This window comes from Macaca mulatta, chromosome 19 (assembly GCF_049350105.2).
Source record: "Macaca mulatta isolate MMU2019108-1 chromosome 19, T2T-MMU8v2.0, whole genome shotgun sequence".
Taxonomy (NCBI): Eukaryota; Metazoa; Chordata; class Mammalia; order Primates; family Cercopithecidae; genus Macaca; species Macaca mulatta.
Window position 1 is genome coordinate 9,331,726 of NC_133424.1, and position 15,775 is coordinate 9,347,500.

General features: G+C 54.4%; 2 protein-coding genes across 38 annotated transcripts in view; one reads left to right on the forward strand and one right to left on the reverse strand.

Moving 5' to 3' along the window:
- The window catches only part of HNRNPM (heterogeneous nuclear ribonucleoprotein M), a 43,641-nt gene extending 34,567 nt beyond the window's left edge, over window positions 1–9,074 (forward strand). For 22 of the 34 annotated variants that reach the window (XM_077979797.1, XM_077979794.1, XM_077979800.1 and 19 more), the window contains 4 exons: window positions 2,997–3,050; window positions 5,490–6,292; window positions 6,910–6,961; window positions 8,651–9,074. In XM_077979797.1, the coding sequence (XP_077835923.1) occupies window positions 2,997–3,050; window positions 5,490–6,292; window positions 6,910–6,961; window positions 8,651–8,814 (1,073 nt within the window). In that variant the 3' untranslated portion in view covers window positions 8,815–9,074. The remainder of the gene's footprint in view (window positions 1–2,996; window positions 3,051–5,489; window positions 6,293–6,909; window positions 6,962–8,650) is intronic. The other 12 variants (XM_077979806.1, XM_077979803.1, XM_077979810.1 and 9 more) reach the window with 1 other exon arrangement.
- A 943-nt stretch (window positions 9,075–10,017) lies between these two features.
- The window catches only part of PRAM1 (PML-RARA regulated adaptor molecule 1), a 17,317-nt gene continuing 11,559 nt past the window's right edge, over window positions 10,018–15,775 (reverse strand). For 2 of the 4 annotated variants that reach the window (XM_077979774.1, XM_077979775.1), the window contains 6 exons: window positions 11,036–11,093; window positions 10,822–10,930; window positions 10,529–10,691; window positions 10,412–10,445; window positions 10,289–10,323; window positions 10,018–10,177 (listed from right to left, as the gene is read on the reverse strand). In XM_077979774.1, the coding sequence (XP_077835900.1) occupies window positions 10,140–10,177; window positions 10,289–10,323; window positions 10,412–10,445; window positions 10,529–10,691; window positions 10,822–10,930; window positions 11,036–11,093 (437 nt within the window). In that variant the 3' untranslated portion in view covers window positions 10,018–10,139. Of the gene's footprint in view, window positions 10,210–10,288; window positions 10,356–10,407; window positions 10,446–10,528; window positions 10,692–10,821; window positions 10,931–11,035; window positions 11,094–15,775 lie in introns of all 4 variants that reach the window. The other 2 variants (XM_077979776.1, XM_077979777.1) reach the window with 2 other exon arrangements.

Sequence of the window (15,775 nt, forward strand, 5' to 3'; positions counted from 1 at the left end):
CTACAAAAAATAAACAAAATTAGCCGGGCATGGTGCCGCACACCTGTCCTAGTTGCCTGGGAAACTGAGGTGGGAGGATGACTTGAGCCCAGGAGGTCAAGACTGCAGTGAAGCATGATCACACCACTGCATCCAGCTTAGGAGCTTGGGTTGAGAGTGAGACCCTGTCTCAAAAAAAAAAAAAAAAAAGAACCTTGTAAAAGATGAGAAGGTTGTGACCCAAACCCCATTATGTAGATGCAGCCACTGCTGTTGTCAGCAGAGAAGTCTTTCTGTGCAGACATACCTCTCGCCGTGCACACGCACTTCTGTATTAGAGGATGGGCTTTTTGCTTCAAAAAATTTGGATGGGGGCCGGGCGCGGTGGCTCAAGCCTGTAATCCCAGCACTTTGGGAGGCCGAGACGGGCGGATCACAAGGTCAGGAGATCGAGACCAGCCTGGCTAATACGGTGAAACCCCGTCTCTACTAAAAAAATACAAAAAACTAGCCGGGTGAGGTGGCGGGCGCCTATAGTCCCAGCTACTCGGGAGGCTGAGGCAGGAGAATGGCATAGACCCGAGAGGCGGAGCTTGCAGTGAGCTGAGATGCGGCCACTGCACTCCAGCCTGGGTGACAGAGCGAGACTCTGTCTCAAAAAAAAAAAAAAAAAAAAAAAAAATTGGATGGGTCTGTGGTCTTTGACCTTCAAGGATGAGGTGCAGCTGAGGCGATACTAAGGGTGGCTTCGGACAGCGCCAGAGGTCTGTGCATCCAAGTGGCCTAGTGAGGACGCTGGTGGAGACATGGGTTGCCAGACGCTACTCTAGCTGCTGCTGCTCAGAGCACTGGTTCTGCTAGGGGGCCGAGCAGGCTTGGCACAGGCAGCAAGTGTATGCAGATAGAGCGGCTGGTGGCATCGGGTGCAGAGGTTGAAGGTGCAGGTCTATGTGAGGCAGGGGAGGAGCATGGGCAGAACAGGCTGCAGCTGTGGTCAGTGCAGGGAGGCCTGTGAATGCCGATGGGAGAATTCCGCCATTCTCTTCAAATCAGTGGCGTGCTGGTTGAAAGCTTTTGCAGGTGTCTTGCAGGTGTGTTAGTTGAAAGCTTGATCTAGGTCAGGGATGTGCATGGGAGAATACAGTCATGGTTTCTCAGTTGGTTTCTGTTTGGGTCAGTAAAGCCCCTTCCTCATCCCTCTTTTCCGCTTATCACTAGAGACAGAAACTTAAAAACCATGGTTTCAGGCTGCCAAAAACCCCAAAACAGAACAACAGCAAAGTAAGACATGTTGGACAAGTTTGGTCTAGGTGCTGTAAAGCCAGCCTCGGCTTAGGCAGTCTGGGCAGGATCGCAGGCATCCCGGGAGAATGAGCTGTACCTGCTGGTAGACTGAAGTCTGTGTCTCTTGGTGAACTTTCCCGCCTCGTCCCACGGCAGTTAGTTGGGATATAAGAAGCAGCTGTGTGGGGGACAGGCGCTTTTTCTGTTGTTGTTTGGGTTTTTTGTTTGTTTGTTTTTTTCTTGAGACAGAGTCTCACTCTGTTGCCCATGCTGGAGTGCAGTGGTGCGATCTCAGCTCATGCAACCTCCACCACAGGGGTTCAAGTAATTCTCCCACCTCAGCCTCCTGAGTAGCTGGGATTACAGGCACCCGCCATGATGCCTGGCTAATTTTTGTATTTTTAATAGAGACGTGGTGTCACCATGTTGGCCAGGCTGATCCTGACCTCAGGTGATCCACCCGCTTTGGCCTCCCAAAGTGCTGGGATTACAGGCATCAGCCACTGCACGGTGGGGGGACAGGTTTTTTTTTTTTTTTTTTTTTTTTTGAGACGGAGTCTCGCTGTGTCTCCCAGGCTGGAGTGCAGTGGCGTGATCTCGGCTCACTGCAAGCTCCGCCTCCCGGGTTCACGCCATTCTCCCGCCTCAGCCTCCCAAGTAGCTGAGACTACAGGCGCCCGCCACCACGCCCGGCTAGTTTTTTGTATTTTTAGTAGAGACGGGGTTTCACCATGTTAGCCAGGATAGTCTCGATCTCCTGACCTCGTGATCCACCCGCCTCGGCCTCCCAAAGTGCTGGGATTACAGGCTTGAGCCACCGCGCCCGGCGGGGGGACAGGTTTTAATGGCTTTGTGGCCATGGTCATAAAGTGAAATGTGCCTCGTGGCTCATGTCCGAGTTGCTGAGCATATACTTTGAGACCAGAGTGGGTGGGTACAAGTGTCTTCTACATAGCAAAAGACGGACCAGAAGCTTGGAAAGGTAATGCTATGATAGCATCAGACAAACCTTAAGGAGGTGTGGGTGAGCCGTGGGCAAGTGAGCAGCAGCACTGTGTTTGGGACACTTGGCGGGGGGTGCATTTAGGTATTTTCCTGAAACCTTATCTGTTGCCTAGTCACAGCACACCCAGCTCATTTCAGGCAGGACTGGCATGTTCAAGGATTTTCACGCAGAGCTCATTCGTTAGCATCGAGGCTGTCCGTGGAGCTGCAGCTTTAATTTGCTCTATGATAACGAGAGGTGCCTCTGGGTGGATAAATGTGGGCTCCAAGTGGGTGCTGCTGGGCGGTCTTCGGAACAAGAAGTTGGCTGGGGTGGGGGTGGGGGCTTAGTTTCCAGCTCAGTTGAGGCAAGGAAGCCTCAGTTCTGAGAACCTGGACCAACTGTAGAAAACTGCCGCTGAGCAAGACCCGATGGCCCCCTTCTTGCTCTGGCTCTCGGTTCATGAATGCACTGGCTCCTGTCTCTGGTGGGCGCATTCGCAGGTGACCCCGCACGCTGGGCCTCAGACTCTGGAGCTGCATGGGGTCTTGGCATCGGAACCCAGCATCAAGGACTCTCCTAGTTCTCTGTAAAATGATCTTGTCTGTGCGTGTGTTTCTCAAACCCCTTTCCCTTTTTCTTTTTCTTGTCATTGTTATTAGTATTTCTACTCTGGAATCTGTAATGAGCACATTTGTATTGCCATAGAGAAATTTGGCTAATTTTTTTTTCTTCCTGATTTCCTTAGAAATCCTAAGTAATGCACTGAAGAGAGGAGAGATCATTGCAAAGCAGGGAGGAGGTAGGAACCGCTTAGTTTGATGTTTTGTTATTTTAGAACAGGCCGTTATCACGGGGGACCGTAGAGCTTAGTGGTGAGAAGTGCGGGCTCTGACACAGACTGCCCGGGGTGGGAGCAGCTCTGCTTCTTTCTAGCTGTGTGACTTTTGGCAAGTCACCGAACCTCTCTGTTTCTCGTAGCACTCATTTGTAAAATGGGGGATTCCTCGGGGATGCCGTGGAGAGCGAATGCATGTGAGAGTGCTTCCACATGTGCTGTGTACAGGCCGGCCATCCTCACTGTTAGAGTACCTCTCATTTGGGGGTTTTGTTTTCCACATTATAAATTCCTGAAAGTAAGTATTTTTTCCTTAGACTTGATAAGACTGAAAGTACACCACCCAACATATAATGTACTCAACAGGAAATAGATACAGGTACTCAATAGGAAAATATGAAGAAAGTATGGTCTGAAGCCCCATCGCCCAGTGATGACTGCTGGAAACATTTTGTTCTGAATCTTTCTTTCATACACAGTTTTATGAATACTGAGAACAAAATGTACTTTTTGAGTATTTTTGGAGACAGAGTTTCGCTCTGTCGCCCAGGCTGGAGTGCCGTGGCGCAATCTCGGCTCACTGCAGCCTTGACTTCCCAGGCCTAAGCGATTCTCCCACTTTAGCCTCCCAAGTAGCTGGGACTACAGGCGCATGCCACTTGGCTTGGCTGATTTTTTGATTTTTTGTAGAGATGGCATTTTGACATGTTATCCAGGCTTATCTCAAACTCCTGGCCTCAGTTGAACTGCACACCTCCAGAGTGCTGGGATGACAGATGTGAGCCGCCACACCCGGCCCGAATGTACTTTTTCAGCCTGATTTTCCCTCTGAGTGTCTTGGCATCTCACCTCCTGACATCTGTGTTGGGCTGGCTCTGGAGCTCCACACCGACACCATTTCTTCCCAGTCTTTTGCTTCTGTTGGCATTGGGAGTTGCCCTGCCTCATTTCTTTTTTTTTTTTTTTTTTTTTTTTTTGGAGACGGAGTCTCACCCTGTCGCCCAGGCTAGAGTGCAGTGGCACGATCTCAGCTCACTCTAACCTCCGTCTCCCGGGTTCAAGTGATTCTCCTGCCTCAGCCTTCTGACTAGCTGGGACTAAGGCGCTCGCCACCATGCCCAGCTAATTTTTGCAGTTTTAGTAGAGATTGGGTTTCACCATGTTGGCCAGGCTGGTCTCGAACTCCTCACCTTGTTCCGCCCGCCTCAGCCTCCCAAAGTGCTGGGATTACAGGCATGAGCCACCACATCCAGCCGCCCCACCTCATTTCTGATGCCTTTGGGCAAAGTGCCCATTCTCGCTAGGTTCCTTATACTGTGGGGAAGTTCTGAGACGTCTCCCCTCTGAAAGTCACACATTCTTAAAGTTGGGCCTGCTTTTTGTCTCTCAGTGTGCTGCTCTGCAGCTAAGGAAGCAGGCACGGAGCAACAGAGAGACTTGTCTGTGGTCAGTTGTAGAGCCAATTAGAGAAACTGCTGAGTTTCCTCTTGAATTGGAATTTTTGACTAGGCTGCTTGGGTCAGTCACAGGCTGGCTCTGGGCTGATGGCCACTCTCAGAGGCAAACGACAGGGTTTCGGGGAGGAGCCCCAAGCTCGGCATGTGGAAAGGGGTGGCCTTGCTGATGGAGCCAGACCCTTGCTTTCCAGAGTTGCAAGCACTACGGGTGGGGAGTCCCTTTGTTCTGCTGGCTGACCCCCAGCTGCCACCAGAGCCCACTCTGCAGTTCCATCAACATCTTCTTTCCAAAGCCAGCAGATCATTTGGTTTCCGTAATAATAAGGTCCCCAGAAGTGGCCAGTTGTGTGCATTTGTACACAGAGGATCTCTCGGTGTGTGTTTTTTGACCTCTGCTTGATGGTGTGGCCGAAAATCCTTCTCTGTTCCCTGGAAGCGCTGAGGAAACGCAGCCAGAGTGGCCCCCAGCAGAGCATCCGAGAGGGATAGGGTGGGAGGGGAAGGTGGGAGTAACTTGGACTTGTCTCCACGTAACTCCTGTTCATTACCCTGGGTGGCCTTCTGAGTGGGGGGTGTCCTTGCCTCCCCCTGGAGCATTTCTCAGTGTCTGCTGATGGAGAAACCTCAGAGGTCTCAGGAATTGACATCCATGGTTCACAAAGCTTGTCACAGACACTAGCACCTCACAGACACACATACAGGGGTGTTCTTTAGAAGTTGTGTTATGGAAATCTCAGCTGTGGCATAGAGCAGAGAGAATGCTGGGAGGCCCTCATGAGTCCATCACCCAGCTGTAGCTGTTGTCAACATTTGAGGGGTGTCTTAACGGTAAATTATGGTGGGCCTTTACCCCGATCCATGCCCATGAGCTGAAGTGGTCTGGCGTGTTGTACACACGCATACTTAAGTTCTTGACACCAACCTGTGTTTTGTGTCCCTGTTTCAGGTGGAGGTGGAGGAAGCGTCCCTGGGATTGAGAGGATGGGTCCTGGCATTGACCGCCTCGGGGGTGCCGGCATGGAGCGCATGGGCGCAGGCCTGGGCCACGGCATGGATCGCGTGGGCTCCGAGATCGAGCGCATGGGCCTGGTCATGGACCGCATGGGCTCCGTGGAGCGCATGGGCTCCGGCATTGAGCGCATGGGCCCGCTGGGCCTTGACCACATGGCATCTAGCATCGAGCGCATGGGCCAGACGATGGAGCGCATAGGCTCAGGCGTGGAGCGCATGGGTGCCGGCATGGGCTTCGGCCTTGAGCGCATGGCCGCTCCCATCGACCGTGTGGGCCAGACCATTGAGCGCATGGGCTCTGGCGTGGAGCGCATGGGCCCTGCCATTGAGCGCATGGGCCTGAGCATGGAGCGCATGGTGCCCGCAGGTATGGGGGCTGGCCTGGAGCGCATGGGCCCCGTGATGGATCGCATGGCCACCGGCCTGGAGCGCATGGGCGCCAACAACCTGGAGCGGATGGGCCTGGAGCGCATGGGCGCCAACAGCCTCGAGCGCATGGGCCTGGAGCGCATGGGTGCCAACAGCCTCGAGCGCATGGGCCCCGCCATGGGCCCGGCCCTGGGCGCTGGCATTGAGCGCATGGGCCTGGCCATGGGTGGCGGTGGCGGTGCCAGCTTTGACCGTGCCATCGAGATGGAGCGTGGCAACTTTGGAGGAAGTTTTGCAGGCTCCTTTGGTGGAGCTGGAGGCCATGCTCCTGGGGTGGCCAGGAAGGCCTGCCAGATATTTGTGAGAAATGTAAGTGGCTCTTGGGGAACTTCTTGGTGGTGGTGAGCATGAGGGGACAGGGGAGACAAAGATCAGCAGGATGAAGTCAGAGGTGGCGCCCTCCAAAGAGGACCACATCTCCTTGCTCCTGTCCCAAACGTTTTATGCTAGTGGGACAGGTAAGGAATGTGAGAACTGTGGGTTCTGGAAGAGCCTGGGCTTCTCCACTGCGCTAGAATATGGAGCAGACTCTGAGCTCAGACTGCAGTTTCTGATTGCTTGGCTTGAAGAGGCACTGTGTCTTGCACAATGATCCAGGGAAAGAAGTGGCTGTAACGGAATTATTTTCCCCAGCTCAGCCACTCTTAGCCACTATTTAGTGACTGTGGGCTGCGCACCACAGGCCCAAGCGTCCCATCCTGCACAGTGCTCCCACAGTCTGAGCCCCAGGGAGGGAGCTGGCTGTGCCACTTCACAGTCTTGTCCCACGTGGACCTATTAGTTCCCTGCTGATCGCCTCAGTCTGAAGAGCAGCCAGCTTCTTGGTATAGTAAGAAATCTAGTGTAGCCCTCAGAGTCAGCTGCAAGGCGTGCCTTAGGATTTGGTTTAATCACACATCAGTCTCCCTTTTTTCCTTCCTCCTTAGCTCCCATTCGATTTCACATGGAAGATGCTGAAGGACAAATTCAACGAGTGTGGTAAGTGTTGGGAACGGCTTTCTAGGTGCCTCCCTCATGCTTACTGGTGATGCAGCCAAGTCAGCAGCAAAGCCTCCCTCCCAGCCCCCTCCATCAGCTCAGGACCCATGGCCTTGCCATTGTTCTGCCCACGCCAGTGCTCAGGCAGGTTGTTGAGTGTCCTGTGATGTGTCGCACGTTTTTCACCTGTGTTCTCATTTCATCCTAATTTCCTTTTTTCTTCCTTTTTGAGGCTTTTGAAACAAGGTAGTAGTGTCCCCATTTCACAGATGAGTCAGTCTTCTCAGGTCACCTGGCTTCTAGGTGGCAACGCTAAATAAAAACATCCCAGACGAGGGAGGTAGCTTTCCCCTTAGCACAGCTGGTTCAGGGCCTCGGAGAGAACACCTAGCCCAGCAGGTGCCATGGGGAGGCGCTGCAGGCTCTGGGCACACAGCAGCTCCTGTGAGGATGAGGCTAAGGTCTCCTGGTTTCCTGGCACATCCTGCTACTCTTCTGGAGGGCTCCCTCTGTGGCTGAAAGCAAGTTGTCTTCCTTCCCTGCCCTCCAGGGTGAGCCTCCACCCCTCATGCACCACCTCTGTTCTTTTTAGCTAGAGGGGCCTGAGCTAGAGGACAGGGCGGCTGCTTCCGCACTGCCCTCCCGCTTCCTGTTTCAGCAGTGGCTCTGATTTCACCACCATTGCTGCTTCTCCATGGTTCTTGGGGCAAGCCGTTGAGTCATGACGTGCCTCTTTGCCCCGTTCTTTACCTCTTTCCCCCGTTCTTTACCTCTTTCCCCACTCCTGAGTTTCCACGTTGTAGCTAGATATTCTGAAAAGGCCAGTGGGATCACAGCATCCCCAACCCCCACTTTTGCAATGCCTGGAGGGGCCCTGTACCTTCAAGAGGAAGTCCAGACTCACAAGCCTCTTGAAGATTTGGTCCCATCCTCCTCCATCTCCCTCCTGTCCCAGAACCTGAGCGGCAAGTGCTGCACGTGTCCCACAGTGCTCTTGTGTGAGGCATTACTGGCAAGTCTTTCTGGTGAATTTCTGTGTAAGAACTTTCCCCTGAGGACCCCTCCACCCTACCTGCCCTGGGCCCTCTCAGGCAGAGTTCCTGCCTCTGGCATTGTGGCCCTAGCACCTTTGGCACTCCTGGAGTAGAGCCTTTGTCCTCTAGGGCTCTGACCTGTTTCCGCAGAGTTGACACATATCTGGATGCTTAACAGGTGCTCAGATGAATAAGTGAAACCGGCTGGCTTTCATTTGGACAGTACAGACGTGTCCATTGGATTGCGGATGGCTTTGTAACCAGGGGCAGTGGCGTATCAGAAATGAACACTTTGTAAAATATATAGCCAACTTTCTGCCTAGAAAGCTGGCTTTACTCGGCGCCCTCTTCTTTGAACTTTGTGAAGCGTCAAGGCGTGCATTGAATCCTCTAGGAAGGCTTTTCATGGGGCAGGGGCAGGCTCTGTTAGCAGAAGAATGGCAGTGTGGCCAAGGGCCTAGTCACTGGTTCCCACCATTGTATTCTGAGCCTTTGTGCTCCAGATATCAGGTTGTCTCTGGTTCTTGGGGGCAAGCCGTTGAGGCGGATTTTTTACTCTGTCCACCAAAATCTAACAATCGGGACTGAATGGAGCCCAGACAGGCTGAGCTCTGGGTTTGCCTGACAAGTGTGGTCTGTTCCCTCCCTGTCCCAGGCCACGTGCTGTACGCCGACATCAAGATGGAGAATGGGAAGTCCAAGGGGTGTGGTGTGGTTAAGTTCGAGTCGCCAGAGGTGGCCGAGAGAGCCTGCCGGATGATGAACGGCATGAAGCTGAGTGGCCGAGAGATTGACGTTCGAATTGATAGAAACGCTTAAGCAGTTGCCTTTTTTAAACATCGATACGAGACCTCTGAATTTGTATTTTTTCTTGTTAACCATTTTAATTTGTTGGCTGGATGTATAAAGATGTTTAAAAAATTCAGTTGCTTTTTGGGGTAATTTGAATTACTTTTTTAATGACTGGGGTTCCATTTGACTGTTTGCATTGAGATTGCAATGTGCGCAATTTTTTTTGTAGTTGTGGCATCTTGTTGACATCGAATATGACTTTGATAATAAATACCGGTTCCTGAAAACAGCCTGCTTGTGTGTGCTGTGTGGGCAACCACCCGAGGTGTGGGGAGCTGGGGTCACTCGAGGTTCCAGTCCAAGGAACAGGGATCTCATCCCCTCTCCTGCTTGTCTGAGGCCCCAGGGGTGAGTGCCTGCCCACAGACTGGGGGAGACTCTTCCCTGGAAACTGCCTTCCTGTGGGCTGTAATCCCTGGGCTGATAATGGAGCATTTGGCTGTTTAGAGCGCCCCGAGGCCAGGCGCAGTGGTTCGTGCCTGTAATCTGGGAGGAGGGCACCTGTAGTCCCAGCTACTCAGGAGGCTGAGGCAGGAGAATTGCTTGAACCCAGGAGGCGGAGGTTGCAGTGAGCGAGATGTCGCCACTGCACTCCAGCCTGGGCAAGAGTGAGACTCTGTCTCAAAAATGAAGAAAAGCCTCCCGAAAGCCATCCTGTCTCCCTGTTATGAGGTTAACACCCTGGGGCACAGACCCTGCCTCAGTCGGGCTTGTTCTCTGGCATTTTTTCCCCTGCTGAAACAGACCAAACTGTGTGCCACCTTCCACCCATGTTCAGTCCTACCAGAGGCTCAGGCCAAATCTGATATCTGGGCTCTGTCAGAATTGGGTGTAGGCCCCACCCTTTACCCCCGTGAAGCGCCCTCAGGATCCGCTCAGGCCAAGCAGGTGTGCGTCCCCAGCAAGGAGGCCTTCCTGCTGCTCGTCTGCTGCCTGTGGAGGGACACGTCCTGCCTGGCTGCCCTGGCTGGCAGCACATGGGGTTCTGATCACCAGGAGCCCCCCTTGCTCACCAGCTTCTTGCCACCCTTTTCTCCCTTTTATCCCTGAGGTGTGAGACTGTGGCAGGGTGACCCCAGACACACCCCCTTTTGTGTTTGGTCAGGGGGTTCCCGTGCCTTTGCTCCACTCAGCCAATCAGGAGGGAAGGAAAAGACAAGAAGCAGGGACTGCTTTAAACGGACTTTATGTGGCCAGGCACAAGCTCTGTGACTCTCCCGCGCCGGGTTCCAGGGCTCCTGGGTGAGCGGGCGCTGGGCTGGCCGGCTGTCCTTGCCCCATGCCTACCGGCCTTACCGTCCCAGGGGAAGTGGCTGGTTTTCCAGGGGGTCTGCCGAGGAAGCGTGACTTCCATGGACCCCTCTCCCCAGATGCCCAATAGTGAGCAGCTCCCCAGGGGAATCGCCAGGGTCCCTCCAGCCCACCCAGAGTGTCCACGTACCGCAGAAGTCGACGTCATCGTACACCTCCGTCTCCCTGGCAGAGCACAGCTGGGTCAGCAAGGAGCACTGTGGCTCATTCCCCGCACCCCACCCCTCCCCCCACAGTCAGGGCTGGTACTTACAGGGGCAGGAGCGCTATTCTGGGCACGTAGCCATCTGTGAAGAGAGTGGGCATGGTGGGTTCTGAGGCCCAGGGTGGTGGGGGTGCCTCCTGGGGCTGCGGGGCCAGGCGCACTCACATTTGCCCTTGGGGTCCCGGCACAGCATCTCCTCATTGCTAGTGAACTCGATCACCTCCAGGATCTCCCCGCGCCGGATCCCGAGGTGCTTGCCGCCCCCACGGCGCGTCTTGGCATTGGGGTCAATCATCATCTTCGTGTGAACCACGATCTCCCCTTCAAACTGGGGCACGAGATGTTATGGCCTCTGCTCGTGCTGCCGCCCTCGGGCCCCTGTCTTCTTTCTGAGCCTGGGATCTGTGGGGCCCTGGTCTCCACCCTGCCAGGACTCCTGCTTAACTCGGAGGCCTCACCTTGAACTTCTTCCGGAACTCCCTCTCGGCCTTCTCTGCCTTCCTCAGCTGCTTCTGCAACTTTGGGTCCATGGGTGGCAACTGCTGTGGCTGGGGATCCTTCTCCCTCCTGATACCCCCCACCAAGGAATTGTGTGCTCGTGAGCAAGGTGTGCTCCTCTGGGGGTTCCTGGAGCTTGCCCCCCGATCCGCCCGCCCCCTCTGCCCATGGTACCTGAGTGCTGAGTCTTGTGGTGGCCTCCTGGTGACTTGCTGAACCGAGGGTGCTTCATCTGGGGACAGTCAGGACTCCGAGTCAAGGCAGGGCCCGCCAGCTCAGCCTTTACCCTGGTAGCTGTTTTTTGTTGTTGTGTTTTTGCTTGAGATGAAGTCTCGCTCTGTCACCCAGGCTGGAGTGCAATGGCACGCTCTCGGCCCACTGCAACCTCCGCCTCCTGGGTTCAAGCGATTCTCCTACCCCAGCCTCCTGAGTAGTGGGGATTACAGGTGCCCATCACCACAGCTGGCTGATTTTTGTATTTTTAATACAGACAGGTTTCACTATGTTGGCCAGGCTGGTCTTGAACTCCTGACCTCAAGCAATCTGCAGGTCTTGGCCTCCTAAAAGTGCTGGGATTACAGGCGTGAGCCACTGCACCTGGCCGGTGGCTGGATCTTGAGTGAGGCCTCCCTGTGTCAGTTCCGAGGATTCCCCAGATCCCACCAGGTCCCCCCCCAAACGTCTCCCTGCCCACCTTCCGCAAGCTTTTCTCAGGGGTCACGGGTTTTTCTGGATTGCCTTCCATTCCCTTAACTCCTGCTACGTGCTCAGCATGGTGGGAACTGCCGGGCCATGCCCCTCATGTCAGTCCTCTCAGCAACCTTGTTCATGCCAGTAGACACCACTGTCATGCCCAACTTGTCCGTGAGGAAATAAAGGCTCAGAGAGGTCAAGCAAACTGCCCAAGGTCACCCAGCTTGTAAATGGCAGAGGCAGGATTTATGTGTAGGCTTCGAGGCCATTTCACTTCTGCCTCCTAGGTCAAATTGGGTCTAGGGTTCTTTTTTATTTTTTGAGACAGAGTTTTGCTCTTGTTGCCCAGGCTAGAGTGTGCAATGGCGTGACCTCAGCTCACTGCAACCTCCACCTCCTGGGTTCCAGTGATTCTCCTGTCTCAGCATCCTGAGTAGCTGGGATTACAAGCACCCACGCCCAGCTGATTTTTGTATTTTTAGTAGAGATGAGGTTTCGTCATGTGGGCCAGGCTGGTCTCTAACTCCTGACCTCAGGTGATGCCCCTGCCTCGGCGTCCCAAAGTGCTGGGATTACGGCCTGAGCCACTGCGCCCAGTGGGTTCTAGGGTCCTACTGTAATGAGATTTGGGTGAAAAACTCAGGAGAAGGGAGGATGAGGAGAGGCTGGCCCATGGGGACAAAGTTACACTTAGGAGAAATAAATCGGGTGTTCCATTGCACAGTAGGGCAATGATAGTTGACAGTAAAATATTGTGGCTGGGTGCGGTGGCTCACGCCTGTAATCCCAGCACTTTGGGATGCCAAGGCGGGCAGATCACTTGAGGTCAGGAGTTCAACAGCAGCCTGGCCAACATGGTGAAACCCCGTCTCTACAAAAAATACAAAAATTAGATGGGCATGGTGGTGGGCACCTATAATCCCAGCTACTCAGGAGGCTGAGGCAGGAGAATCGCTGGAACCCAGGAGGCGGAGGTTGCAATGAGCCAAGATGGTGCCGCTGCACTCCAGCCTGGGCGACAGACCAGGACCCTGTCTCAAAATAATAAATAAAAATAATTTTTAAAAGATGCTGCTGGGGTGAGCGTCCTGGACTAGTGACTGATGGACTGAGGGGTCTCCCATGGTGCCAGCCTCCCTGTGCCACTTCCTGGCAAATGACCAGGCTCCCAAGTCAGAGCCCTGCTAGCCAAGGGATTGGCTTCAGGCTGGAGCCCCAGGGACCCCGGTGAGTGAAAGATCTAGAACCCAGAGTCCCAGTGTGTCCTTTCCAAATGGCTCAAAGCATCCCTCCGGACATTGCAGGCCTGTAGTCCCTCCAGGCAGCCCAAGGAGCGGCACCTGGATTGTGCCCACCAGATAGCAGGCGTGGCCATCCACAGTCTCACCCGGAACACACAGCCCCTCCAGCTGCTCCTGCCTCTCAGAGGCTTCCCTGGCCATGAGCAGTCACTCCACCAGGAGTGAACCTGATCTTCGCACTCCAGGTTTCTTCAAACCCGCCACATCAGAGCACCTCTTGGCACCACCACGCAGGCAGCCCCGGTTCATCCACAGCTGACCCTGAGCAGGCCTCTGCCCACGTTCCCCGCATGGCCTGCTCAGATCCTGGGAAAGGCCAGGCTGTCCCCACCTGCAGAGGAGCCCCCACCTCTGCAGTGGACCTGCCACTGCTCCAAGTAAGGCAGACAGTGGGAGAGGAGAGTCCAGAGTCCTGGCCCCAAGAGATCTAAGTTGCCTTTGAGAAGCTGCACCCACAGGGAGAAGCCCACGCCACTCCTGAGAAGCAGGAGATCGAGGGAAGTGGGACCTTTTTTTCTTTTTCTTGAGACAGGGTTTCGTTCTGTTGTTGCCCAGGCTGGAGTGCAGAGGTGCAATCTCGGCTCACTGCATCTTAGAAAATGGGTGATGCGAGGCCGGGCAGGGTGGCTCACGCCTGTAATCCCAGCATTTCAGGAGGCCAGGGTGGGAGGATCACCTGAGGTCGGGAGTTCCAGACAAGCCTAACCAACATGGAGAAACCCCGTCTCTACTAAAAATACAAAGTTAGCCAGGCGTGGTGGTGCATGCCTGTAATCCCAGCTACTCGGGAGGCTGAGGCAGGAGAATCGCTTGAATCCAGGAGGCGGAGATTGCAGTGAGCCGAGATTGCACCAGTGCACTCCAGCCTGGGCAAGAAGAACCAAACTCCGCCTCAAAAAGAAAAACAAAAGAACACAAAATGGGTGATGCGGCCAGGCACGGTGGCTCATGCCTATAATCCCTCCATCTCCTGGGTTCAAGCGATCCTCCCACCTCAGCCTCTCCAGTAGCTGGGACTACAGGCATGCAACACCACACCCAGCTAATTTTTGTATTTTTAGTAGAGATGGGGTTTCACCATGTTGGCCAGGCTGGTCTCGAACTCGCAACTTCAACTGATCCACCCGCCTCCACCTCCCAAAGTGCTGGGATTATAGGCGTGAGCTACTGCGCCCAGCCCCTTTTTTCTTTTTTCATATCAGAATCTCGAATGACTGGCAAGGAAAGGGGAGAAGGTTGTCTGGTGACAGGAACAATGGGCCAAGGGTGGGGATTGTATGAAATTTGGGGAGAGGGAGACGCTCCTAGCCTCAGAAGAGGTGGGGCATTCCAGCAGGGCTGCTGGGAGTGGCCGGAGGCAGGCTGTCACTAGCCCAGGCTCTCAGCAGCCCTCCTCCTGACCATTGCATCCCCAAGGGTGGCCCCCAGACCCAAGCCACAGAGCCTCCCCTGGAACGGAAGCAGGAGGGGCCCCATCAGGAAGCTGTGTGCTCACAGGAAGGTGTTGCAAACAGCTCCGGGAGAAAGCCCAGGAGAAGCAGAGGGAGCCTCTCTGCCCCAGGCCCTCTGAGGCTGCAGGGAGAGCAGGAGCACCTTAGAGGCTCAGGCTCAGGCTCCTGCTGAAAGCTCTGCCACAGATCCAGCTCGTGGACCGGCTGTGCAAGCCAGGGCAAGCCCCTTCCCAGAGCCTCAACCTTGCATATCTATTTTTCTTTTTTTTTTTTTTTTTATTGAGATGGAGTCTCACTCTGTCACTCAGGCTGGAGGGCAGTGGCTGGATCTCAGCTCACTGCAAGCTCCGCCTCCCGAGTTTATGCCATTCTCCTGCTTCAGCCTCCCGAGTAGCTGGAACTACAGGCGCCCGCCACCTCGCACAGCTAGTTTTTTTTTTTTTTTTTTTTGTATTTTTTAGTAGAGACGGGGTTTCACTGGGTTAGCCAGGATGGTCTCGATCTCCTGACCTCGTGATCTGCCCGTCTCGGCCTCCCAAAGTGCTGGGATTACAGGCTTGAGCCACTGCGCCCGGCCTCTTTTTTTTTCAATTGAGACAGCCACGGAGTCTCACTCTGTCACCCAGGCTTGAGTGCAGTGGTGCCATGTCGGCTCACTGCAACCTCCGCCTCCCGGGTTCAAGGAATTCTCCAACCTCAGCCTCCTGAGTAGCTGGGATTACAGGTGTGTGGCACCGTGCCCGACTAATTTTTTTTTTTTTTTTTTTGAGATGGAGTCTCACTCTGTTGCCCAGGCTGGAGTCCAGTGGCGTGATCTTGGCTTACTGCAACCCTTTCTTCCCAGGTTCATGCGATTCTCCTGCCTCACCCTCCCAAGTAGCTGGGACTACAGGCGTGCACCACCACGCCCAGCTAATTTTTGTATTTTTAGTAGAGATGGGGTTTCTCCATGTTGTCCAGGCTGGTCTTGAACTCCTGACCTCAGGTGGTCCACCCGCCTTGGCCTCCCAAAGTGCTGGGATTACAGCCATGAGCCACCATGACTGGCCCCAGCTAATTTTTGTATTTTTAGTAGAGACGGGTTTTTGCCATGTTGGCCAGGCTGGTCTGGAACTCCCGACCTCAAGTGATCTGCCTGCCTCGGCCTCCCAAAGTGCTGGGATTATAGGTGTGAGCCGCCACGCCCAGCCAACCTTGTGCATCTGTGAAATAGGGATGCATTGCCTTGCTGCCTTGTGGGGGTTTGGGAGTGGAGGATACAGATTTAGGGACATGCAGGCAAGGTGCTTGCCTGGAAGCTGCTTGTGTTTTCACGAAGGCATTAACTTTGGAGCTGGGCAGGAGGTACGGGCCTGCTCCCTACTCACCCAGCACAGACTTCTAAGAAACCCTCGGCAGCCTCCCTCCCCTGCCACTGCCACACCTGCCTCCAGGCCACACGTCCCTCCTGAGTTTCAGGCCCAAGTTCT